Below are 23,596 nucleotides of genomic sequence, written 5' to 3' on the forward strand. Positions count from 1 at the left end.
TGAAGTCAACAAAAAGCAAAGAAAAACAAAGATGAAGAGAAAACTGTCTTTTCCTACAGTAATAACAGATGTATAATGTTGTGAGCTACACAAAGACAAAATGTCTTACATTGGTTATTATTATTATTTCCAGGAAAATATGTCATTTATTTAGTAAATTCCTGTAATGTTTGTAAATCTGACAAATTTTCTGTGTAAAAAATGTTCTTCATCACTGATTTCTCTTCATGATGTGAATATTTCATAATAAACATTCACGGTTTCTTTCTATAGTTATTGAGACTGTTCAGTGCTTGCCAGCTCAACTCTATTCAGCACATCTCTGAGCCATAAAAAAGGAGATGAGGCATGGGGCCAAAACATAATTTGCAGTGCAAGTTCTCCTGCCTCTCAAAACTGTTTGGCTGCTTGTAAACTAAGTAGTTCAAATAGGTCTTACTATACACTAACTTACAGATTATTTTAGCAGATTATTTCAGAGCAATCTAGATAGTTGAAGCCAAAATTGTATGAGGGAACATTCTAAAACTTGTGCAGAGTAAACAAATGGTATCCCTGGGCTTGGGTGCAATTAATTTCTGGTATATTTCTGGCACTATTCAATTTACCATTATATATTTAGCCTTTGAGCACTATAAACAAAAAACGATCTGCCCAGTAACTCCTAACAATCCACACTTCAGTGTGTATTATTTCCTTGGCTACAAACTGTGAGAGAAACTTAATAGTAGTTTCTTTCTCCCCTCAAGAATAATTTAGGAGTATCTGCTGAAGGTAGCTTCTAGTTGGCCTCAGCATTTTTTTAATTTTTTTTAAAGTTATATGATCCTGCTGTACATTTAATAATAAACTACTGGCTATTGCTATGTATATTTAAAATCTTGCTGCAAGACACTTAACCAGACAAGAGAGCCCCATGCACTTTGTGATTGCTCCATGGGCTTTTTCATTGTTTTGGTCCTTCTGCATGACACTGAGCCCAGCTTAAATGATTGAGGCGTATTAAGTCCTATTGACTTTCAGCAGGACTTAAGCATTACTCAGTATATTTATCACTCTTTCATCAATTCTCATTTTAAGGGTTTTATCCTGTCTGCAATCAGCAAAATAGGTAGAAAAATAGAACCTAAGCCAGAATTAACGGGACTGCTTCTTTCTGACAGCTAATTCACTCCTTCCTACTAACTTACATATTTCTGAACAGTTAATAAATGGATTATGAATAAATAGATGGGCACTATTACAAAACACATGAAGTAGTCCTTACCCTGAAGGAACTCAAATCTTTCAAAGTATCAGATTATTCTGTGTTGCATTTTTATTTCTAGTAGTACATCAAGTTCTCTAGCATCACGGTCAGAAAAAAATTCCCTCATGTTCCTTTTCCTTTCTGTCTGCATCTCTTTACTTACACAGACAAGACTGAACCATGCAAAGTTCCTGTTTTATTTCTCTGTGCCAAGAAAGGCATGACATATCCACTTTTGCTCAGCATCCCATCTCTATCTATAGACTGCTGTAAGTAAGAAATTAAAACCATGATGAGATCTGTATCCACACCAGTCTTTTTCCCATGATTATCAGCAAGGACTGTATGATCAAAGCCAAAAAAGGATGTTTTAGAAACTCACATACATAGCTTGGGTAATAATGGCATAATATACTAGTCCTGAATACAGGCATCTGGGAAATAAAAACTAGTCACCCAGGGCAATGGTTAATGAGAAGGTTATAAAGCGATCCACGCACAAGCTTTCCTGCTGCCTGATCTCTGTGCCTGTACCGTGAAGTCTGCCAAGTTTGTATGCATAGGTTGGACGAAAGGCTCTTCACCTATGTACTGTTATTTCTTGACTTTCTTGTTGGGGTTTCATGATGTCAACCAATATGATAATTGTGTTTGCCAAAATTCATTTTCATCAATACAGTTTTCCAACTAAAAAAATCACCATCTACAAATTGATAAACAGGTCTGAGTTATGAATAAGCCTTATTCAACAATCTTTTTTTTTTTTTTCTTCCATGTCATCAAGAAAAAATACATCTGCCATTTACAATGTTTTGCTTTCAAATTTATCTGAGATCTGAGGGAGGCCTTATATTTCTTTTATATTTTATATTTATATTTTATATTCTTATATTTCTTTTTAATTACAGACAACAATTCTATTGCTGAGGAGCTTCATGATTCCTTGCAGCCTATCATACATATAAGTATTTAATTCAAACTGTACATCTTTGTCCAACTCTACTTTGTACTAAAATACAAATGAAATTTGTCTCTGAAGAAGCACACTAAATACAAGGACATCCCTTCTTTCTTCAGAAAGGCAGAGTTACACATAATTAAACAATTACAGATGTAGGAAAGCTTATATCTAAATTTCTGTATGGATACAAGAAAAAAACACAAAACTGAGCTTCTCACTCATTATCTGTCTTTATAGCTTTCTGTATATTGTTTCCTCCTATTCAAACTGCACTTTTGTATCTTCATATATTCTCAACTATATTCTTCCCTTTTTTTTTTTTTTCCCACTAACCTTCTGCTAAGCTTTGAATTTGGATGTCTGTTTTATGACAGTTGTGAGGTGGCTAGAACTAAGATGCCTTTTTCTTTCTAAATTTCTGTGATACAAAAATGATTTATGACCCAAAGTAGTTTCTGGAAAACACGTACTCCACTTGCAGTCCTTTTTACAGAATCATAAAAAAAAAAATAAAAATACTTAAGTGAAAAAGAAGCTCAAAATTCCAGGAATAATTTAGGGCCTGATTAAGATACCAGCAATTATGGTGACCAGTGCTGAACTCTACTTGCTAGAGGCTCTATACTCAAAAGCCAGCAGACTCTAGCAATCACTGTAATGAAAATGATATTTTTGAAGTTAAGACTATTCCAGTGTTCTCATAATGAATTTCTTCTCTTATGAGATTACTAATTGAAATTATGTTTTTATAACCAAAGTCTCAAAAGTGAAAGATGACATAGCTGTTAATATTGTTAATGATAAACTAACTGACATTACTGGGGAATCTTTCTCAAATCCTCTTTAATGTAACTATTTTGGGAGATTCTATTGGGTATGAACACATTACTGAGCAAACTTGTGAAAATCTCTTGCCAGAGGCAAAGAAAAATGATTTTCTGAAAAGCAACAGGGGAAAAAGACTTCTCCACATGGTATTTATCCATCAATCAAGTCTTAGATATGTACTCACCTTATTCAAAGATATTCCTGCATCATAAAATACAATGGGTTTCACATTTACAGGTACTTACCATGAATGTGCATCCTACAATAAAACATAATCACTGAAATTTCCGTTTAAACTTTTGACAAGATAAACTGGACTGAGCTAATTAGTCTCCCCTGAAATAAAAGAGGTTTACAGATCAACTATTTGTGCTGTAATTTACTTAAACAAGACAAAGCAAAACTTGATGTAATTGTCTGAAACAAATAAACAACCAAAACCATGCCATGAGGAAAAGTTACAGTATTTTTACATACTTCTCTTGTTCTAGTTGACTCTCACCTGGACAAGGCAAAATGTTGCATTCCTGGTACTCTAGCGATGGACCAAGGCAAGGAAGACCACCATACTTGGGCTCAGGATTGCTGCAGACCCGTTTGCGATTCCGTATACCCCTACTGCAGTCACGACTGCACTGAGACCATGCAGACCACGGTGACCAGGCACCATTGATGGTGTGAGCAGAATATCGTCCAGAACGCAAGAAATCCCCTGATAATCCTAATAAAATAAAGGAAGAAAAATAATACAGAATTAAAACTGTATCTCATCCCAAGGTTATCTTGTCCTCCTCATATTTACTCATATAACTAGGAGTATCTCATCCTTTAATCTCAAAAATCAAACCTATGTTCATCTAGGTTAGACATCAGGAGGAAGTTTTTCACTCAGATGGTGGTGACACCCTGGAACAGATTGACCAAGGAGGTTATGGATGCCCCATCCCTGGAGGCATTCAAGGCTAGGTTGGATGTAGCTCTGGGCAGCGTAGTCTAGTGGTTGGCAGAGGTGTTGACACTAGATGATCTCTGAGGCCATTTTTAACCCAGGCCATTCTATGATTCTGTGATCTCAAGAATTTCTTCCACTGTAGAAATTTCACCATCACTTACTTGTACAGAACTGCAGTGAAGACCTGAATCCAGCTCCTAACTATTACTGCCTCTGTTTCAGAGCAACAGGCTGGCACAGAAGACAGAACTGAACTGCCTGTGGCCACTCACTGAGCTACTTCTGGTCTGACTGCTGAGCTTTGCCCACTTCCTCCACCCAGTCTGTCTTACCAGCACTTGCTCTACCAAGAGGCTCATGGGTCTTCTGGAAAGCAGTGCATGATCTCGGCCACAAACATAGTCAGATTTTAGACAGCATACAACTATAATTGAACAAAGACTAGTGAAACTGCTGTTCTGTGAAGAAAATAATTTTGTCAGTTCACAAAATGTGTTGTTTTTTTTTTTTTTCCCACGAGTCAAAGTGTTTTAATCCACTTACAAACTATAGAAATTAACCTTTTGGAGACATATGTGATAAAATACTTCCTACAGAACATAACTGCCTGGAATGTGGAAAACAACTTTTCTAAGATAGTTAGTACCAAAAAAAGGCACTAGAATAGACAGGATGGAAACTGAAGTTCGTTATTTATCAATAAAAGAGAAATACACACCACTGTGTTTACAGGATACGACCAATATGCTTGGATATGGTCCCAAATGAAATTGTTCTAATAAGATGCAATTAACTGTGGTGTTTTTTTCAGTTGCGGGCTTGATCCTGCACAGGAAGAGATTCCCTCAGCTATAATCAGAACACTGGACTCAGTCAAGCTGTAGAATTGTTGCTAAGCATCACCAATAAGCATCTCTGGGATTTTCTACTATGCCAAAGCACTTTCCCCATTGCTGGCAACAGTGGAGATTCTATGATCAGTGGACCACTAACTGATGCCTTTATTATAAGCACTTATTTCACAGAAGTGAAACAACTATGCTGCATTCCTACCAGCACAAAAGGCATAACTAAATTCTGCCCTGAAAACTAAGTTCACAGTCAGCTCAAAATAGATGAGTCTTGCAGAGTTTTCTTCAACACTTGATAACAATTGGCAATATTAGAATGATGATGCAGTGACACATAAATATATGTAATAAGAAACTGTTGAGATTAGTAAAAAAAACCCTAAAAGATGAGCAATATAAAATTACTAAAAATGGATAAAACCTTTCAGTGATTATGGAGGGTAACAATTACTGTCCTGCTGAGTCAGATTCTATTGCACAAAGATATTAAAAGCAGCATTTCAAGAAACAAGACACAGATTCAAATCCAAAATGAGAGCAAATACATAGAAACAGCACAGGAATAATGAATACAGGCTAGCTATCTAGCTCTGTAAAAGCCAAAAAACCCTTCCTTCATTAAAAATAAATAAATAAATAAATAAATCAACAAATGACTACAACAACTTTGTAACACTGAATGAAATTAAACACACAGTGAGCTGTGAGAGCAAAGTAACAGTAATTTTTAATTATCAGGACTTCAAATGAGGATTGTTGGGGTATTTTCTGCTAATACATTAACAGCAGAGCAAACAATGGAAGAAGTGCTCTTAATCAGACTAGGTTGCCTGATATTTTCTTCATAAAAAACTGCAGCATGCATCACTTTATACATATACTAGCATATTCTGAAGACATATTTTCAGGATGTATATTTTTCAGACCTACACAAAATACGCACATTTATTTCGCATTATTATATCAAAATTCTTGCAATTTAAACTGGGAGGTAAGAGAGAGAGGGATCATCTACTCTGATGAAATTTAGCTCTGAAACAGAAGAATATTTTAACAAATGTTTTCAGTATGTGGTTTGGTCTGCAGCAAATGTTACCATGTGTTTTCCTCTTTACAAGGCATTTTTCTACATATTTACAGCAGTATATATAGTATTCATACAGAGGCTTTTAGAATATTCTCTTCTGACAGAAAATGCACACTAAAAATTACTGTTATGACACTAGCGACATTAAAAATAACAAGATAAATTTACCTTATGGAAATACTCAACTATATATTACTTGAATGACCTTATAACCTTCCACAATGGCATTCCTATTTTTGTGCATAAAGGGAGAACAGCAGAGATTAATTATCTCAACTTAATTAAGAGTTTTGATACTTTTCCTCGTAACATCCTCACAGACAAGTCTACAGAAAATGGACTTGATAAGTGGACAGTGAAGTAGACTGAAAACGATCTGAATAGTCATGCTAAGAGGTTTGTGATTACTGGCACAAAGACCAGGTGGAGGGCAAATCAATAGTGTTGTATGTGAGGGGTCAATACTAGATCCAACTCTATTTAACTTCTTTGGTGACCTGGACAATGGGGCAGAGGATGCACTCAGTAACTTTGCTATTGATACAAAACTGGGTGGAATGGCTGATAGATCAGATGGTTGTACTGCTCCTCCACTGGGTAGTGAGGAACCTCATGTTGTTCAACAAGGGAAAATGGAAAGTCTTGAAACTGTGAAGGAGAAACCCGATGCACCAGTAAGGACTGAAGCTGACCAGCTGGAAAGTAGTTCTGCAGAGAAGAGTGTGCTGGTGGGCAGCAAATGGACCATGAGGCAGAAATGAGTCCTCGTGGCAAGGAAGGCCAACAGCAGCTAGGGCTGCATAAAGAAGAGAATTGCCAGGTCAAAGAAGGCGATCCTTCTTTGGATCTCTTGTGGAGTCTCCTTCTCTGGAGATACTGAAGACCCGACTGGATGCCTACCTGTGCGATGTGGTGTAGGGAACCTGATTTGGCAAGGGGGTTGGACTTGATGATCTCTAGAGATCCCTTCCAACCCCTACAATTCTGTGATTCTGTGATTCTGTGATCCTTCTCTACTCAGCACCCTAATGAGAAGGTAACTTCTGTCCACTTTGTCATGTGCTTATCTTCAGATAGATCCCTCTTTCTTCAGGGTTTCTAGCTGTATTTGCTGACTAGAATGGAACCTACAGTTAGATGAAATAAATTCAATGTGGAAAAATCAAGTAACCTCACACCTTGTAAAATTTTTAACCCTAGAATAAATGCACAAGTTTTCAGTACTATTCATAGTGTTTCTATATTTCAAAAAAATTGCAGAGTATAAATTAGTATGTTTAACAGATATTAAATATGCTTCAAGAGCATATACTGAAGCTTGAACTGAGGCAATTTTTAGACTGTTTTAATACTGGACTGTATAGATATTTTCCTTAAGCTGTGCAAATATGTGTGAAACTTCTAGTGGTTTACTTGTAATACCTGTCTGCCTTCTATGTGACCACAATATGACACCCCAAGGGCAAAGAACAAACAGCATTTCTTTCCTCTTAATCAAACTTGTCAGAAAAGCATGAATACAGTGTGCAAATGCCATGCTTGGTTGGCTTAGACAGAAGGTCTTACAATATTCAGGAATTCCACAGTATCCCTGGCAAGAAGTTCTACCTGTAAGCTCACACTCCAAAAGAAATTCGCTTTGCTAGAATCTGATGGTAAAACATAATTCTATTTAATGTGATATTTCTATAGTTATTCAGCAGGAGATTACAGGAAATGAGAAAAATTCTAATTAATGGCTCTCTTCTGCACATAACAGAGAACTCATCTTTGTAGAACAAAACTTTGGTAATCAGGTATGCAAGCATGCTGTCCTGGTATTAATCTTACTACAGAAGCCAGCAAATTGGTACAGCTCAACATAAAGATAACTAAATTAATCTTTAAAAGAATCTGGGATATGGTCATATCTAATGATATTTCCTTGCTATCTTTCCAGATGTTGTGAAAGCATCTGCCAAAATTAATGGGCTCCCACTCCTATGAGATCTTTCAGTTCAAAAAGTGATAGCTGTAATACAGAACTCTTATTCACGTGTCCTCTTTCCATGAAATCAAGGAGCAGTAGAGAGGTGTTGTGTTGCTTCAGACCCAAACCTGGGAGTAAGGAAGCATCACTGGATCCTGTGCTCTAGAGGCAGTCAGTAAATTTTATCACAGCAACTCGTAATACTGTCCTGTTTCCCTGCAAATATTCCACTCCATACTGTTCTGATATTCATAATCAGAAAGTGTGTAAGTAAACAGGCTCAAAATCAGATGTGGCTAAAGGAGCCATAATGCCATCCCTTTTCTCCAGAAGCATATTAGTTAATGTTGCCACATTAAAAGTCAGATGGTTGGGTTTGATCTTTCATTACAGAAAAATTAAAGATTCACTGGCCAAAAAAGAATCAAAGAATGGGCATGAATTAATGATGAAGTTATGAGGGAACTCATTAGGAAGAACAGACAGATGTATTCAAGCTCCCGCTCTGATGACAACTCAATATTAAGTATTTAAATATTCAAAAGCATTAACATTAATCAGCAAAGATCCTTCTCTCTGATGATGTTACTATGCAACAGGATCATTTCCTGCCATAGTTATGGCTGGGATAGACCTTTTTTTTGTTGTTGTTGGTGTTTCTTTTTTTGTTTGTTTGTTTTTTTGTTTGTTTGTTTGTTTGTTTTTTGTTTGTTTGTTTTTATTTTTTCCAGAGGCTTGTATGATGCCGTATTTTGGATTTTTTGATACAAGAAGGCCATATATGTAGAATGCAGGTTAATAAATAAACTATAATTATTAAATATAAATATTTCCTTCTGTAACTATAATATTTGAAAATAAATGCTGATATGTAATGACATAAGAAAATGATATTAAAGACCATCATTTAATGAAATATATTAATAAACTTACAGTGTCTGTTCAATTTTTATATATTTCTAATTATTTATATAAATATATATACACACACAAACAGTTCCAACTTAAAGGCAAATAGATTTAAAAAGAATTTTCCAGGAGTTCAGTTTTCCATCTCAGATACAAATGAACTTCAAATTGCTGGCAATAGCACAACATAAACATTTATAATAGAAATTATCCACTTCATAAATTCCTTATTATTTCTTATTTAGTTAAACACCTGTGTGAATCTGACACATTACTTTGGCACTAGTGAGCAAAAAGTTCTTCTCAGCATAATTACTATTCATTCTAGCTAAACATTTATCAAATACATTAGTATTGAATGAACTTATCCCCAGCAAAATGTCAGGATTTGAGTATAGAGAAGTGAGAGAACACTCCAAGCATTCAGCTGCCCTGTAATTACCTGCGGATCGATGCAAAATATTAAAATAAACTAGAAAATTTCATAGTTAGTGGTAAAATAAACCTGATTAGTATGAAAAATGAAGCTGCACCTGGAAAAATACAAGCTACATTCCCTGGTGTTATTACTGTGTCCTCCTTTTCATTATCAATTCTGCTACACAAAACACCAGCCAGCAAAAACTCCTGCTTGGTGCTGAAAATGGAACTGCAGACACCTCACTAACATAAAGCACTGTGCAGCCACTCTATCTTTGCTTACCATCTGTCGAGCACCCGCTGGTGCCGTCGCTGGAACAATAACGCATTTCAATCCTTTGCCTTCCCACCTCCAGCAAATTTGGGTCAGGCAATCGAGCTTTGCAGGTGTATCGGAATCGTTGTTCATAGTGACCACCGTTGTCTGAAATATTAACTGGAGTCCAAGGTGTCCAAGGAGTTGTCTTTTTTAACTCTGGACAGGCATTGGTGTTACAAGGTTGATATTCCTGAAAGAAAATGGTCGTAGTGAGTATAAGAATTAAACATGACTTAAAAAAAATACAAATGATTTTGTAACAGACAAACAACAGCCAACTAACAAAAAAAGTCTCTGATGTTTTTCCACTGTATCGAATGGCAGAGTTCATTAATGGAATTTTAAATCAAATCTCACATGGAAGTACTTTATTCTGTTTCCTGCCAATCACAGTATTACACTGAAAGAAGATACAATCTACCTGTACAAATTAGTTATATCACATCTCCATAATATCTATTAGATCTACAGAACGGTAAGCTGAAAACTGAGAGTATCTTTTATAAACCAATTGACCAAATAAGATGTAGCTGATATGTTAAAATACTCAATTAAGAGGAATTCTAATCAACTGCAAGTAAAAAGTGCAAACTGGTAAAAATCTGGTGGTATATAAATAAGCAAACTACTGTCCACACTGTGTATTACTTTCATATTACAAAGGAAAAACTGAAAAAATGTGTCTCCCTTTGGTGCATATTTTATCAACTCCGAGCGCTGCTAAACCTATCAGCAGAAGCAAATTCTGCGTAGACTGATATGCACCAAAGGGAGTAGACCTTATATAAGAAACAAACACAGATCCTGATATTCTCGTGCCTCATAACATACACACTTTTGAGGAGATTCATCAAAATCTGTTGCTTGAAAAGTAATGCCTCCTATTTATTTCCATGGAAACTACAACACATACACAGAGCACAATAACACTATTTGTAGAGAAAATTCTCCATTAGAAAGTACTGGTTTTCAACATAGTCACCACCATTAGCTATGCTTTTTTGCTGGCAATGAAGAAGAACCTGCATGCCATGCTTATAAAAATCTGCAACACTATAGAAGAGTAAGCATTACTTTCAGAACAGCCCATTATGTTGCTATTTCAAATCTAAAATAAAATTATTTGCCTGAAAGTTTTTAATTTTTCCATCTGTTATGGTTGGAATAAAAGTTATTCCCCAGAAATTCCTATCCCACAGAGGCATAAAGGCCCCAGAGCACAAAGCACAGCATTCAAGACTAGTGTGTTATGAGGCAAGAAGGATCTCTATTTTGTGACAGCTTCCTGGTTTCATAGTTTTGTAGTACTGCAGGCAAGAAAGGATTCTTAGATCTTCATAGACCATTAAAAATCAGTTAGATATTCCAGCTTATGTCCAAAATCTTCAGAATGTTTCTGTTCAATCCTTGAGGCTGTACAAATTCCCTTCCCAGCTTAAGGCCTAGTGAATAGTGTGTATTTTAACATATTACATATGTTTTTTTCCTTAATGTAAAGGCTGAGAACAGATCGTGTATGACTGGTCTCCTTGCAGCACATGAAAACTGTAAAAAAAAAAAAAAAAGCAACTAATAATGCAAACAGATCCCAGAACAGCCAGAAGCACCCAGCTTGCCATCCCAGCTGCCTATTCACCTCCACCAGCCATTTTACCATGCATATTTAGCAAGGGCAACTTGCTCACTCACTTTCTTCCTCTAATTTTTAAAGCTGTCTAGCATTGATGAGTCTACCACCTCCCCACATCAGCTGTTCCACTATTTAGTAAGCCTCAGAGATAACTTGCAAATTAATTCAAGACTGTATTTACCCCTTAATTTAAGAGGAAAAGGGACAGCAAAGGGCAATATGAATTTTGCTGTGTCTTTATCAATAATAATGAAAATGTTCCTTATCTTGTACCTACAAACATATTTTTAACGCCAAAGTACCTGTAAATAATGAAAAACTAAAATGAAATTCTTAAAGCTTTGTAGGGTTAAGACCCCGATCTGAGGTTCTCTGCAACTTTATGTCTCATATTGGAGCTGTTTCCTTATTTTTCTTAAGACTGAGCACCAAAACTTGAACAGGCAATCCAGAAACAGTCTTATCAGAACAGCATGCAGAGGCAGTAACAAAACTGTTCCACTGGAGAGTCTGACATTAATGCATACATTATTATAATAGAGCTTTTTCTTTCACAGAACTGTGTAAAGGGCTTAAGTAGACCCAATTATCCTTGATAACCTGTCCTTTTCTAAATCATGGCTTTACAATTTCATGTAGTTTCCTATCCTGCATAAAAAGATGGTGTTTGGCAATATTAAAATATGTTCTATTACCTTCTGCAATTATCTAGCATGTTATATACTACCTCAAGAATTGTTGTCATGGTCAAGCTTTACTGAAGATGTCTTATATCACTGTCTAGACTGCTGATAAAAATGTTAAGTACTATTGATGCAAGAGATGATTCCAGACAGATCCTGCTAGAAACATCCCCAGTCATTTATATCTGTCCATTAACACTAAATATTTCAATTTGTCAGGGAGCCAGTTTTTACTTCATTTAATGTTTGCCATGTATTTCAGTTTTCCTAATCAAAGTATCTCCTGTTGTGAAGGCAAATACCTTGGAAAGGTTCACTGACAAAGAAGTGCTGTATTCTGTAAAATTATCCTGAAATTCAGGCTTTTGATCTAGTATCATATAGGCAAGAACAATCCCATCAGTAGAGTAGATTCTGCAACATTAGTTTCAATACAGTCGTTTCATAGTACTCTGAAAGTTTCAAGGAAAGTTTCATTGTTTGCTTTTGATTGCTCTATTGATATCTTTCAATCAGAAATAAAATTTATAGAAATGACTAAGTCTTTCTGAAATTGATACAGCATAGACAGGTGAGACATGAAAAACAATGTCAAATAGGCAAGGAAAAACTTCTCAAATAAAAATAATCTGTAGAAGTTCATTTTGCGCCATTGTTCTGAATGTTACCAATGCATTTCTAGATGCCCTCTGTGTAGTCTCTTTTCTCAAAAGTTTCAATAATTTTCTAACTTCTACCCACACCTCAAGTTTGATTTTAATCATTTCCTTATGAAACCAGGCTAAATTCTTACCCATATTTGAAATTTCACTTTTTTAATAATAATAATGATAATAAAAAACAAACAAACAAACAAAAAATTAATTGAGATAGAGTTTTCTATCTATATTACACATACTATTGAGAGGTTTTTCTTACAGGCTCTTATTTCTTTGATGTATATAGTATGTCCATGTTGAAAACACTTTTGTTCTCTTCTGTGTTTTTCCTTTTCATCTGTTCATGTGAGAGACACGGTAACGTAAATCAGCATTAAAAGCCCATTCAAATATACTCAACTGAACAGTAAATTTTTATATGTTTTAATACACAGCATTAATTCTCAAATATTCTTTTGGGACCACCGAACAGTCTATTAGTTAAAAATGCTTATAAATCTTTTGCTTTTTGCTCCATCTTGCCAAACGTTAGTTTCCCTCTTCCAAAATATTCATTTTTTTCAGAAGATAAAACACCAATAGATAAGACTGTTTCTGATTTATACATTGAATGGTCTAGTGTGACATCAGAGACAAGATAGGGCTGTAAGATAAAACATCCCAAGTCTGTCAGATTTCTCTCAAGCTTTGAGCATGTAATAGCACTGTTTAGTTAAAGGAAAAGTCCGCTTTCTCATGAAATCAAAAGAAAGGTCAGAACGAATGTAGCAGCATTATAAAACTGAACAGAAAACCAGTTTCTGTTTACAGGAGGCCTTGTTCACACATCAAAATGTAAGCTTCCTGAAGGACCTATATATCCTCTTCCTCTTCAATAAACAAGATATAAATAAATAGCATTTATCTGGCAGTGGCTGAAAGATACATTCAGGGAAGTCACTAATTGAATTTGAAAAAAAAAAATATTTCATTTTCATTATTTTCATTCCAAACTGTCTTATCCCTTTAGAAAGCATTTTCAAATGATAAGGGAAAAAAAAAAAAAAAAAAAAAAAAAAAAAGACAAGCCCTTCATCATGTTTCTGTTTACTTCTACAGTTCATAGAAGCTTGGTTCTTAAAGCAAATGCATTAGCTATACCTTACTTTATTATCATTTTTCTTTTGGAATACTATTTCAAAAACATGGCCTGAATAAACACACAAACCCCATTAAATTCTCATCAACAGGCAAAACATCTTCCACACCGTACATTTCACAGCAAAACTTAAAAATAAAAATCTGCTAAGATTCCCACTGTGCCTTCATCACACAAAAGCTAATCTATTTCCTAGCTTGTAGGCAACACGTTAGCTTCAGTTTACATCAGGGGAAAAGCTCTATTGATTTCAGTGCAGCCAGGTCTTCAGAGACTATCACTGCATGCAGAAAGAATCCTGTATTGTTTTAAAGTAGGGGGTAGGCAAATTGTTTTCATAATGAATTTTTAAAAGAATTTTGAGGAAAATCATTTTACTCTATGCAGAAGAAATGTGAATCTTCTGGAGGGAAAACTTTTTTTTTTTTTTTTTTTCTGTGAATAGTGACTGAATACAATCTTTTACTTCCATTTTATATATTATAAACAAAAAATTGGAAGGTTTTTCATTGATGGAAAGGGAAATTAGAAATGAATTAAAAGATGGATCTGTAACCAGTAAGGTCATCATACTGGGAGAATTCAGTACTTGAGTCCTTCCTATTCTCAGTGTTGACTTCATTTATTTAGCTAAGGAAAGTTTCTGCAGTCATAATTTCTTCATAAAACACGTAAACTTTGTACAAAGAACTGAAATAGTTATGTTCTAACTACCAGATTTTGGATTGAAGAAAGTAACCACTTTGCCTTTTTCTTTTGCACTGTTAAATTTGGTATTTGAAAGCTGCATTTTATGTCAAACTAGTCAAGATTTTACAAAGAAAATTTTAACAAAAATGAAAAAGAAAATGAATTATGAGTAGCTCAACTGGGTATCTCAAAGGGGACAAAGCTGGTAGGAGTACTTTCAGCTCCATATCTGCCATAAAAGTGCTCGACTGCATTGAGGAATTGCCATTTCCATTTTTAACTCTTGCTGCTTGGATGCTCATGTTCACATTGGCAGTGGGGAATCATTTAGAGTGATAAAAGTTCATTTCGTATGCATGAGGATTCATAATAATCTAACAGTCCATTTTAAAGCATGATATTTTGAATTAACTCATTTTCAAATTGAAACTAGAACGGCTGAAGAGGAAATGTTTCCTAATTCTGGTAGATATATCAGGACAATATGGGAAATAGCATAGTTGTTAATTTGGATTCTTCCAAACCTAACACATTTATATGCCTGAGTTACAATTAACAAACCTATCCAAATGCATGTAGTAAATGAAATTGTTATGTGATAAAGAACAGGATAAATTTTTCAATATGTATACATCTTTTGTTTTCCCAAATAACTGAGCACATCAAGAGCTTATACAAATTTTTGCACATTGCTAGTGAAGAAATGAAAAGTAGTAAAGCCACGGTAAATCCTGAGCAGCAAGCCCGCCTGCTGACAGTTTAATTTGTACCAATCTCTCACATGTCCCTGATGCAATCCCAGTACAACTTCTGAAGGAGCCCTCTTCTATGTAGCACATGCAGCCTGCTATCAGAGCACTCCTCCTGTTTTCTCCACAACCTTCTAACACTTGCACAGGACATGCCACTAAGAATCAGAGATACTACATTACCAGTCCTAAACAATGATAAATAATTGTCCAGGCACTCAAAATTATTATACGAGTTTAAACAAACCCAAGGTAGGAAGGCAAAAAACCGAAGGTAGGATTGAGACATTACTGAAACAAAGAGCATGACCATTCCTTCCTCTGAAAACTATTATTTTGCACTGCAGTTAGTAGTTAGGGGATCAGCATCCGGGCTTCATTAACTCAGTTTCAGAGTCAGAAGTCTTAGTGCAAATTCCCCCTTATCTGAGCTTCAGCATGCTGCATCATGATCAGTAAAGGAAGGAAGGATTCAGTTACTTCTACCCTGTTTGTTGTGTGGTATCTGTAAAGCCTGTGCAAAGGAAATACAAGTTGTTACAGATTTAAACAGAACACCTAGGACAATAAATAATGAAGGTTATAAGGCTGAAGGGCTTGACCACATATAAATGATTGTATGGATTACAGAAACCGATTCAAGAGATTACATTTAAGCAGGTACTGTATTGCTATGTAGTGAAGGTCCCCACTGCAGTAAGAAAGAAATGACCTCCAAATCTGAGTGACAACATGACAAGTAGATGGTGAAATGTAAATATCATTAAAGGTAAATGATGTGTAACTTGCACATGAATAAAAATGAGTCTTTTCAGCATTTGAATCAGTGCTTAAAAGTAGAGAGCAAACATCTGCTTTGAAAGGCATATTTATATATCTATGAAGACAGAAAATTCAATGTTATCTTTACAATTAAGAAATCACAATTTGCAATTTGAGAATATCAGGAAAGGAACGTAGCCTCCTGCAAGCTGTGATGTTCTGACAGTCAGTACTTAACAACTGGAGAGAAGGGTATTGTTCAAAATTCCATTTGGGGGAGCTTGCTCAGCTTATTGAGTGCAATGGAGAAGCTGCAGCTTAGTGTATTAGCACTCTGCCAGGCCATACAAACAATTTGTGTGGCTTTAGCCATTACAAATGCAAATACGGAAGAAGGTGGATTAAATTAGACTGATAAGGGCCAACTTACTCTGCTGTAATAACTCTATTGTTTGCAATTAGCTTCACACAGTCTTACTGAGAAGCTTTACATTTTCACATGGGTCCTGCAGTTCCTGAAAAAAAAACCTCTCATGTTGCTGAAACAGTTATTATTAACTTGAAACATAATATTTTAGTTGCTGGAAAGCATGGATATCCAAATATTTATTAACTGATTAAAAAAGCTAGACCATAATAAAAAAGGCACCACCACCAAAAGGTTGTTAACTCCTCAATTACAGAGACTGCTGTTCTGCAAAAACTGAAAATCTGTTATCTTACACAAATTACCTTGATTTCTATTCTACATAATAGCTTCTCCTTCCTATAGCATTCTCAAAAGACAACGGCAGCTATATTCTTGTTCTAAAATGGAAAGCTAAACAAGAATTTAGATTATCTAAAGTGGAAGTAAATTGAGAAATTTAATTTAGTTTTCACAAGCAACAACACTAGAGTTGCTTCATTACTTTGTGACCTGCAAAGAATTGGACCTTTAGATCCCAGTTTCTTAGATTCACCCATTTTTATTTAGTCAATCTACCTTTATTTTGCTTTGTCTGCTCCCATGGAACAAGAACTCCACAGGGTGCTAAATGTGTAATTGTGAAACAAGAAGAGGAGAAAAAAGTAGAAGCTGCAGAACCTGTAATCATGAGGCTGAGGATAAAGTAGTGAGGTGGTACTCCTACAGCGAGAAATGGCTCCTGTCCTTCATAGGGCAATTTCAAATTGAGCACAGTGTAGAGTAGCTCTGGAAATAAACTTCCACAATATGCTGACCTAGAAAACCGACTGGGTGAAAAACCCTCCAATAAATAAAGCAGGAAAAAAGTATCTTAGATCCACATTATTTAGAGCCCATTTTTAAAGATACTTATTCATTTGTTCATCGACATTTATTATACAAAGAGTACAGCAGAAGTTACAGCCTGTGTCATCCTATGGGCAATCATTATCTTTATTTCCTGCAACTATACAATCTTTAGGTTCAGTTGAACTTTCCCATTTTAAGCTGGGGGCAAAAATTCACCTACCAGTAAGTGATACATCAAAACAGATTTGAGAACATGAAATTATTAACTTCCTCTGAATTCAATCAGTACTCAAACTGCAGCTTGTCTTAATTTTCTGCTGTTTTTTTTTTTTCCCTTTTTTTCTTTTTTTCTTTTAAAGATTTAAAAAATGTGTTTCACTCAAAAAATGGAACAAAAACTTGAAAGATAACATTAGGACAACTTGAAGTCTGGTTTTATTCCTCTTACTTTAATACTCTTACATTATCTTACACTCCAAATAATTATTTAAATGGTATAGAAATCACTAGAAAAAAAAAATCCTATAACGTCACCATTCCTGAGCTAACACTATGAATTTTAGAGCAGCTGCTAAATGACAAATGCTGTGAACTTTGGCTGGGAGTTGCAAGCCAAAACCCAGGAGCCACAGTAAAAACCAGAACTGCTTGCTGAAATGAATTAAAATGTGCAAATATTTAAATCCACCAAAATTGGATTCTGTCACACAAATGAAACACTGGAAGATTTTGATCATCTATACCTTCTCATGGAGACAGCAGAAAATGAATTTTCAGCACTTCTGAAAATGAAGCTACTTAGTAGGTGATCTGAGCATGTACCTGGAAGCCTGCAGAAGGTATAATTTTAGCAAAGTATGGCTACCAGATCCACTCCAGCACTGGATGGATTATTTTTATCTCTGAAACTCCAGATATTATGAATATCCAATTAGGAGTTAAGACAAGAAATATTCATTAACATGAATATCAACATCCACATCTTTGTAACTCAAAGGCCAACACCACTCTTCTATAACTGAGTAAAAAGTAAAACACAAATGCAAATAGTTCATTCTCCATTCAAGCAAAATTTTTCTCTTTCTAGATGGTGATGGAGTAGACAGCACCTGTGGAAAATGGTAATAGCAAGAAGGTTACAAAAAAAAATTACACAATAAATCTCATTTTCAGGCCTTGACCCAGGAACACCGAAGCAAACAGCAGCAGAACTGAACTTAAAAATGCACTTAAGTGCAATTTAATACTTTATCACACTGCATACATCTGCCTCTCCCCAGGGCAGAAGCTGCAGCATAACTGCCAGAAGCGAAACCTGCCCACACCTCAATCATTGCTGCTACAGTCAAATGTATTAACACAAACCCATCTTCAGTCATAGCTTATAATCACTTGGACAGGGAAGCACAGCAATAATGTGATGCAGACACATTTGCTTCTGTCAGCTCCACTGTGAGAAAATGTGAGCTCTAGCAAAGGGGGGCAGCTGAAATATGAGCTGCTTGAATTGCCCCAGCATCTGTCAGAGCCCCTGGCTACATGGGCAAAAAGTAAGAATGGAGAAGGCAATCCAAACAGCAGCACAACATTTTACACATTGTTTGGTGGAAAAGCAGAAATGCAGGTGTGCGTATATGAAAAATGTCTGCAGTTGTGATAATAAATGTAAGCTTGGATTACCTACAAACATTCACAGGTTTGTGCTTTCTTGTTTAGAAAGTGCAACCACACAGACAAACATGCATGAACAATTGCCTTCTTCTTTTTCATTTTACCAGTGTCACAGAACCTATATCCTTAATGTCAGATACATATCTTCTACTTTCATGCAGATTTTTCAGATCCCCTGTGGCTCCTCAAAAAGCAACACGTGTCTCTGTTCAGTCAAATATGAATCTAGCCCTTGATTTCCCCAGTGCAACTTGCAATTAAACCTCGTGCCAGCAGGCACATGTAGACAGCAGCAATCTGTCCTGGGCAGAGCACGGGACACCACTCCCAGGGATGCATGCAAAGCAGCATCTCCTTATGTGAGACTTATGGGCTATGATGGATGTACACACACTGGAAAGAAACCAAGACTCTCAAAAGACAGGGATGCACAGAAACTGAGTAATGATGTATGAACAAAGTGGGCAGGCATGTCAGCACTGAATCTCCTGTTGATTTATATAACCGCCTCATATTTTCCATTTAATTTGCAGAAATCTAAAAATTGCCTAAATCAAGTCCTTTCACATAACAACCTATTTTTAGCTTTTTAAATATTCTTGGTTTTATATAAAGTTTGTTTACAAAGTGCTTAATTTGTCCATGTTGTATTTTTGGAACTCTGTGGTTGCAAATAAAATACTTTTTTTTTGATCTGCAGCCAATTCCTGGTAAGACAGATGTTTCCAAAAAAGAAACACAACCCAACAACCCAGTACTAATTGGATGTTGACTTCATAGTATTCTGCTTCCAGTATGAGGAAGTCAAAGGCAAGAGCAGTTGTGTGCTTCATTTGCATCTCCTCACATATGAGCTGTTCTATCTCTGGCATGACCCTACCATAAGCCAGATGAGGTTTTAATTGACACAGTCTGTGTGTTTCTGGTCAGAATATTGCACAGCCTGTGCTCTACTGCTCTGGGGAAATTCCTTAGGAGAGGACTACAGCCATTTTATTTTACACCTTGTATGAAGTCTCAGCAAAAAGGCTGAGCTCTCTGCAGGGGAAAGGTGGCAATGCTAAAGGCAATCAAGTTAGGTTAATCAAGAAAACAAGAGGAGGAAGTGATTATAGACTGTACAAACATAGGAATGAAAACACTGTAGCAATGACAACAAACTGACTCAAAACAGAGTATGGCTCCCCCCCAAAATTAAATCAAAGCATGCTTCAAATAGAGCATTGTATGAGTTTCAGCATACTGATTGCATAACAGCAATATTCTCTCTTAACAAAAAACTCATGAGATCTTAAAGAAAAACATAACCACTTAATGCACGCAAAAGATTCTTTGCTTCTCCTTATATTCAGCAGTGCTCATCTCAACTCTCATCCCAAAGCATATTCGCAATTCCTATCACAAAACTCACATGACTTCATTCATGAGAGGAAGAAAAAAAGAGATGAGAAAGGATTGATTTACACTATAGTGATCAAACTGGGGGAAAAAAATCTGTGAATGTCATATACCAAAATTCTCCAACAGACCATGCCAAAGACTGAACAATTTAACAGTGATGGATAGCTTCAGGATAATGAAGCTGCAGACTGCCACTGAGTAGTAGTGTTGTGTTTGTTTATCAAAGCAATATGTAGACCCACATTAAATTACAGGAAAAGCAAGGACACATCATGCCTTTTTCTGTAATTCCTAGCAATGTGGAGAGGACTTACTGCCAGTAACAGCGTAAACATGGCTGGAATACACAAATCAAACTCTCAAGACTGAATTTTAGGTCAGAATGAGTGCTCTGAATATAAACTGTAGACTTTATAACACAGGTTTGATTCTGACATCTCAGTAAGCATACCATCAAGTCTTTGGCATTTTCAGGCCAATGACATTAGTAACTGGAAAGAAAAAGTGTTAGCTATAGACTGCAAATTGCTTTTTATAGGAAAATAAGTATTTTATATTCACATTGTGCTTCTAAATTAAAAATGTCAGGCCATTCACAAAGAGTTCTGGCTTATCATACAGGGCTTTGGAGGCAGTTTGCTGAGCACAGCACTGGAACTGGCCTATGTAAGACCTTCGTGCTGGTGAATGAATGGGAAGAGATGGAAGCTCACCCACGGAAATCCATCAGGGGAAGGCAAGGGAAGGATGCAAAAGGAAGCTCCATGTTATCCTTTTGGGAAAGGAAAACTGTAGCAACAGACACTGTGGCTGTTTATTTTCCTTGGAAAATCTATTTAGAGATGCTTTGTCTTTCTACCAATCTAAGATCGACAGTAAAACTTTTCATGAAAATGCAAAGTTCAGAGAAAGAGAAGTCTTTCTTGCAGATACATAGCAACAAGGTAATGCCAATAAGAACAGTAATGGTAGAAAGCAGAAGGATATCAAGGCAATCATGAAGAGTGGGTAGGATGGGTAATCTGCTTTGTTTTAATTTTTTGGATTCGAATCTAAATAGAAGAATGCTGAAGGGGAAAAAGATTAACATGAAGATTCAGGTGTTTGGCAAGAATTTGAGGATAAAACTGTTAAGACAAAAGCAGTCTGCAGGATCTTGAGGCAGAAGGAAGAATGGAGATGACAGAATGTCATTTTCAAGAAATTCTTTGCATCACAGAGGAAAATTATCACTTGCCTTAAAGGAAAGACTCAAATGTTGGTTTTTTTTTTGTTTTTTTGTTGTTGTTGTTGTTGTTTTGTTTGTTTTGTTTTTTTTTAATTGCCAACTAATTCATCTACTTATAGTTTTGCAATTTTAAAAATGCATACAAAATATTTCTGAAGCTTTTATTTTTTCAGTTTGGTAATTCAAAAATGGGCGTAATGTGGGATTTGCTTTTGGTCACATTGTATAAACTCTTAAAATATCTTCTCAGCAAGATTGAAGTATTTTAGTGAACACTTATTAGCAGTGATAATAGTACAGAAGGTGATACCTGTATGATGTGCAGATAATTCTTGGTTGTAAAAGCAATCACTGTAGACACTGAATGATCTACAAGCTCCTTGTGTTAATGAATTCAAATATAATATAAAATTTAACAGTATTATTGTGCCAGTGGAGAGGCATAAGAATGATACCTAAAGGATTTCAGTAAGGAGGAATAATACATGTAAGTTTACTAAACATTTAAGGTGCAAAAAAGCCATGCAACATGCTACCTTCTGATTCTTAAATCAAGTATTTCTTAGATGCATTATTTCAGTACAAGATGTTTAGTGTTGTGAGTTTTTTTATTGTTGCTTCTTTTGTTTTTCTTGAACTTTTCATACAAACAAAATAATAATTTTGATTGCATTGGTGTCTCTCCACATTTGGACAAGACTGTGGTAAGTCACAGCTTTGAAGCTACTCTTCCTCAAACTGCAGCTGGCACAGACAAGATGTTTCTAAAGTTATGAAAGTGCTTTTTTCAAGCCACATGAGAAAAAAAGAAAAAAAAAAAAGGTAATGTGATCACCTTATGGGATGACGAGAATCTCTGATTTAAAAATTGGAAAGATCATTACCTTTTTGCTTTGAAAGAATTTATGGTGGGTGAATAATTGTAATTTTTTGGTTTTTAAACAAGGACTCTAGAAATAAACCATCTGACACAGCACAGCTTTATCATACTCAGAAGGGAATAGACATTTCATTTTGTACACGGAAATGATTCAAAAAGCTTTCAGCTAACTCTTGGCCCAAGGAGCTATAATCATATGCCTGTTCACATCTCAAAGACAAACAACGTAAATTATGGAAAATGCAACTTATTTTTTATAAAATTCAGAGATATTAAACCTCAAAGAAATGAAATCATACAATATTTCAAGTCTAATAACTTCAAACACTTTACATGCCCATCATTCCTTACAGTGGTTTAACTCAGAAAACACATTGTAGCACGAGAAGAAGCTGAGATACAGACCAAATCTTGTGCTGTGGTAGTACCATATTTGATAAATACTCACATCTTAATGTTGTGTATTTATTATATATGCTTATGTGAAAAATTCCCCAACTTTCTATTTTTTTTTTCTTACCAAGAGCAGGAAGGACATGTGGGTGCAGAGCTTGGATGCATTTCTAACAAAATAAAGCAACTCTTTGCCAGGGGGTCACACAGATTCTCATGAAGGCCAAGTAAGGAATTCTTTGAGACTCTTTTAATGAGGTCCCATTTGTCCCTTTTATACACTGGAGATTATTCATTAATAAATAAATAAATAATTATGCACAGGAGTCTAAGAGAAGCAATAAGAAGGAGAGCAGTGAATTTCAAGTGTATTTTAATGGAGTGATAAACACGAGGATCTAGCTTAGGGGAGTTTTTGGTTAGGATATATAAGGTTAAGATATTGCAGTCTTATACGGTGCATTTTATTTCTGGTAAAGGATAGCAAAAGTGTGCCTCTGTCTGGACTCAGATACAATGAGATAGGAATCTATGACAAGTGCATTTATCAGGGAAGTAATCTACTCAGTGGTTAAATAAGATCCACAGAATAGTCTGGGTTGGAAGGGACCTTAAAGACCAGCTGTTTCCAACCCCCTGCTGCAAGGCAGGTTTGCCACCCTCTATGCCAGTTGTCCAAACTGACCTTAGACACCTCTTGGGATGTGGCACCCGCAGCTTCTTTGGGCAACCTATTCTTGTATAGTTCACTTCCTCTTCATTAAAATTTTCCTCTTATATACGTTCTAAATCTACCTTCTCTTAAAATCATTTCCCTCTGTCTTTTCACTTCACTCCCTGATAAAGAGTCTTTCCAGTGACCACCCTTCTCCTACAAGGACCAAAAAGAGCACATGTATCATTATTTGC

General features: G+C 35.7%; 1 protein-coding gene across 5 annotated transcripts in view; it reads right to left on the bottom strand.

The window, feature by feature from the left end:
• Positions 1-23,596, bottom strand: part of SEMA5A (semaphorin 5A) — a 316,527-nt gene that overhangs the window by 20,756 nt on the left and 272,175 nt on the right. For all 5 annotated transcript variants that reach the window (XM_032442465.1, XM_015854392.2, XM_015854395.2 and 2 more), the window contains 2 exons: positions 9,510-9,735; positions 3,541-3,759 (listed from right to left, as the gene is read on the bottom strand). In XM_032442465.1, coding sequence (XP_032298356.1) covers positions 3,541-3,759; positions 9,510-9,735 — 445 coding nt within the window. The remainder of the gene's footprint in view (positions 1-3,540; positions 3,760-9,509; positions 9,736-23,596) is intronic.

Source organism: Coturnix japonica, chromosome 2, assembly GCF_001577835.2.
Source record: "Coturnix japonica isolate 7356 chromosome 2, Coturnix japonica 2.1, whole genome shotgun sequence".
In the NCBI taxonomy this organism is placed as follows: Eukaryota; Metazoa; Chordata; class Aves; order Galliformes; family Phasianidae; genus Coturnix; species Coturnix japonica.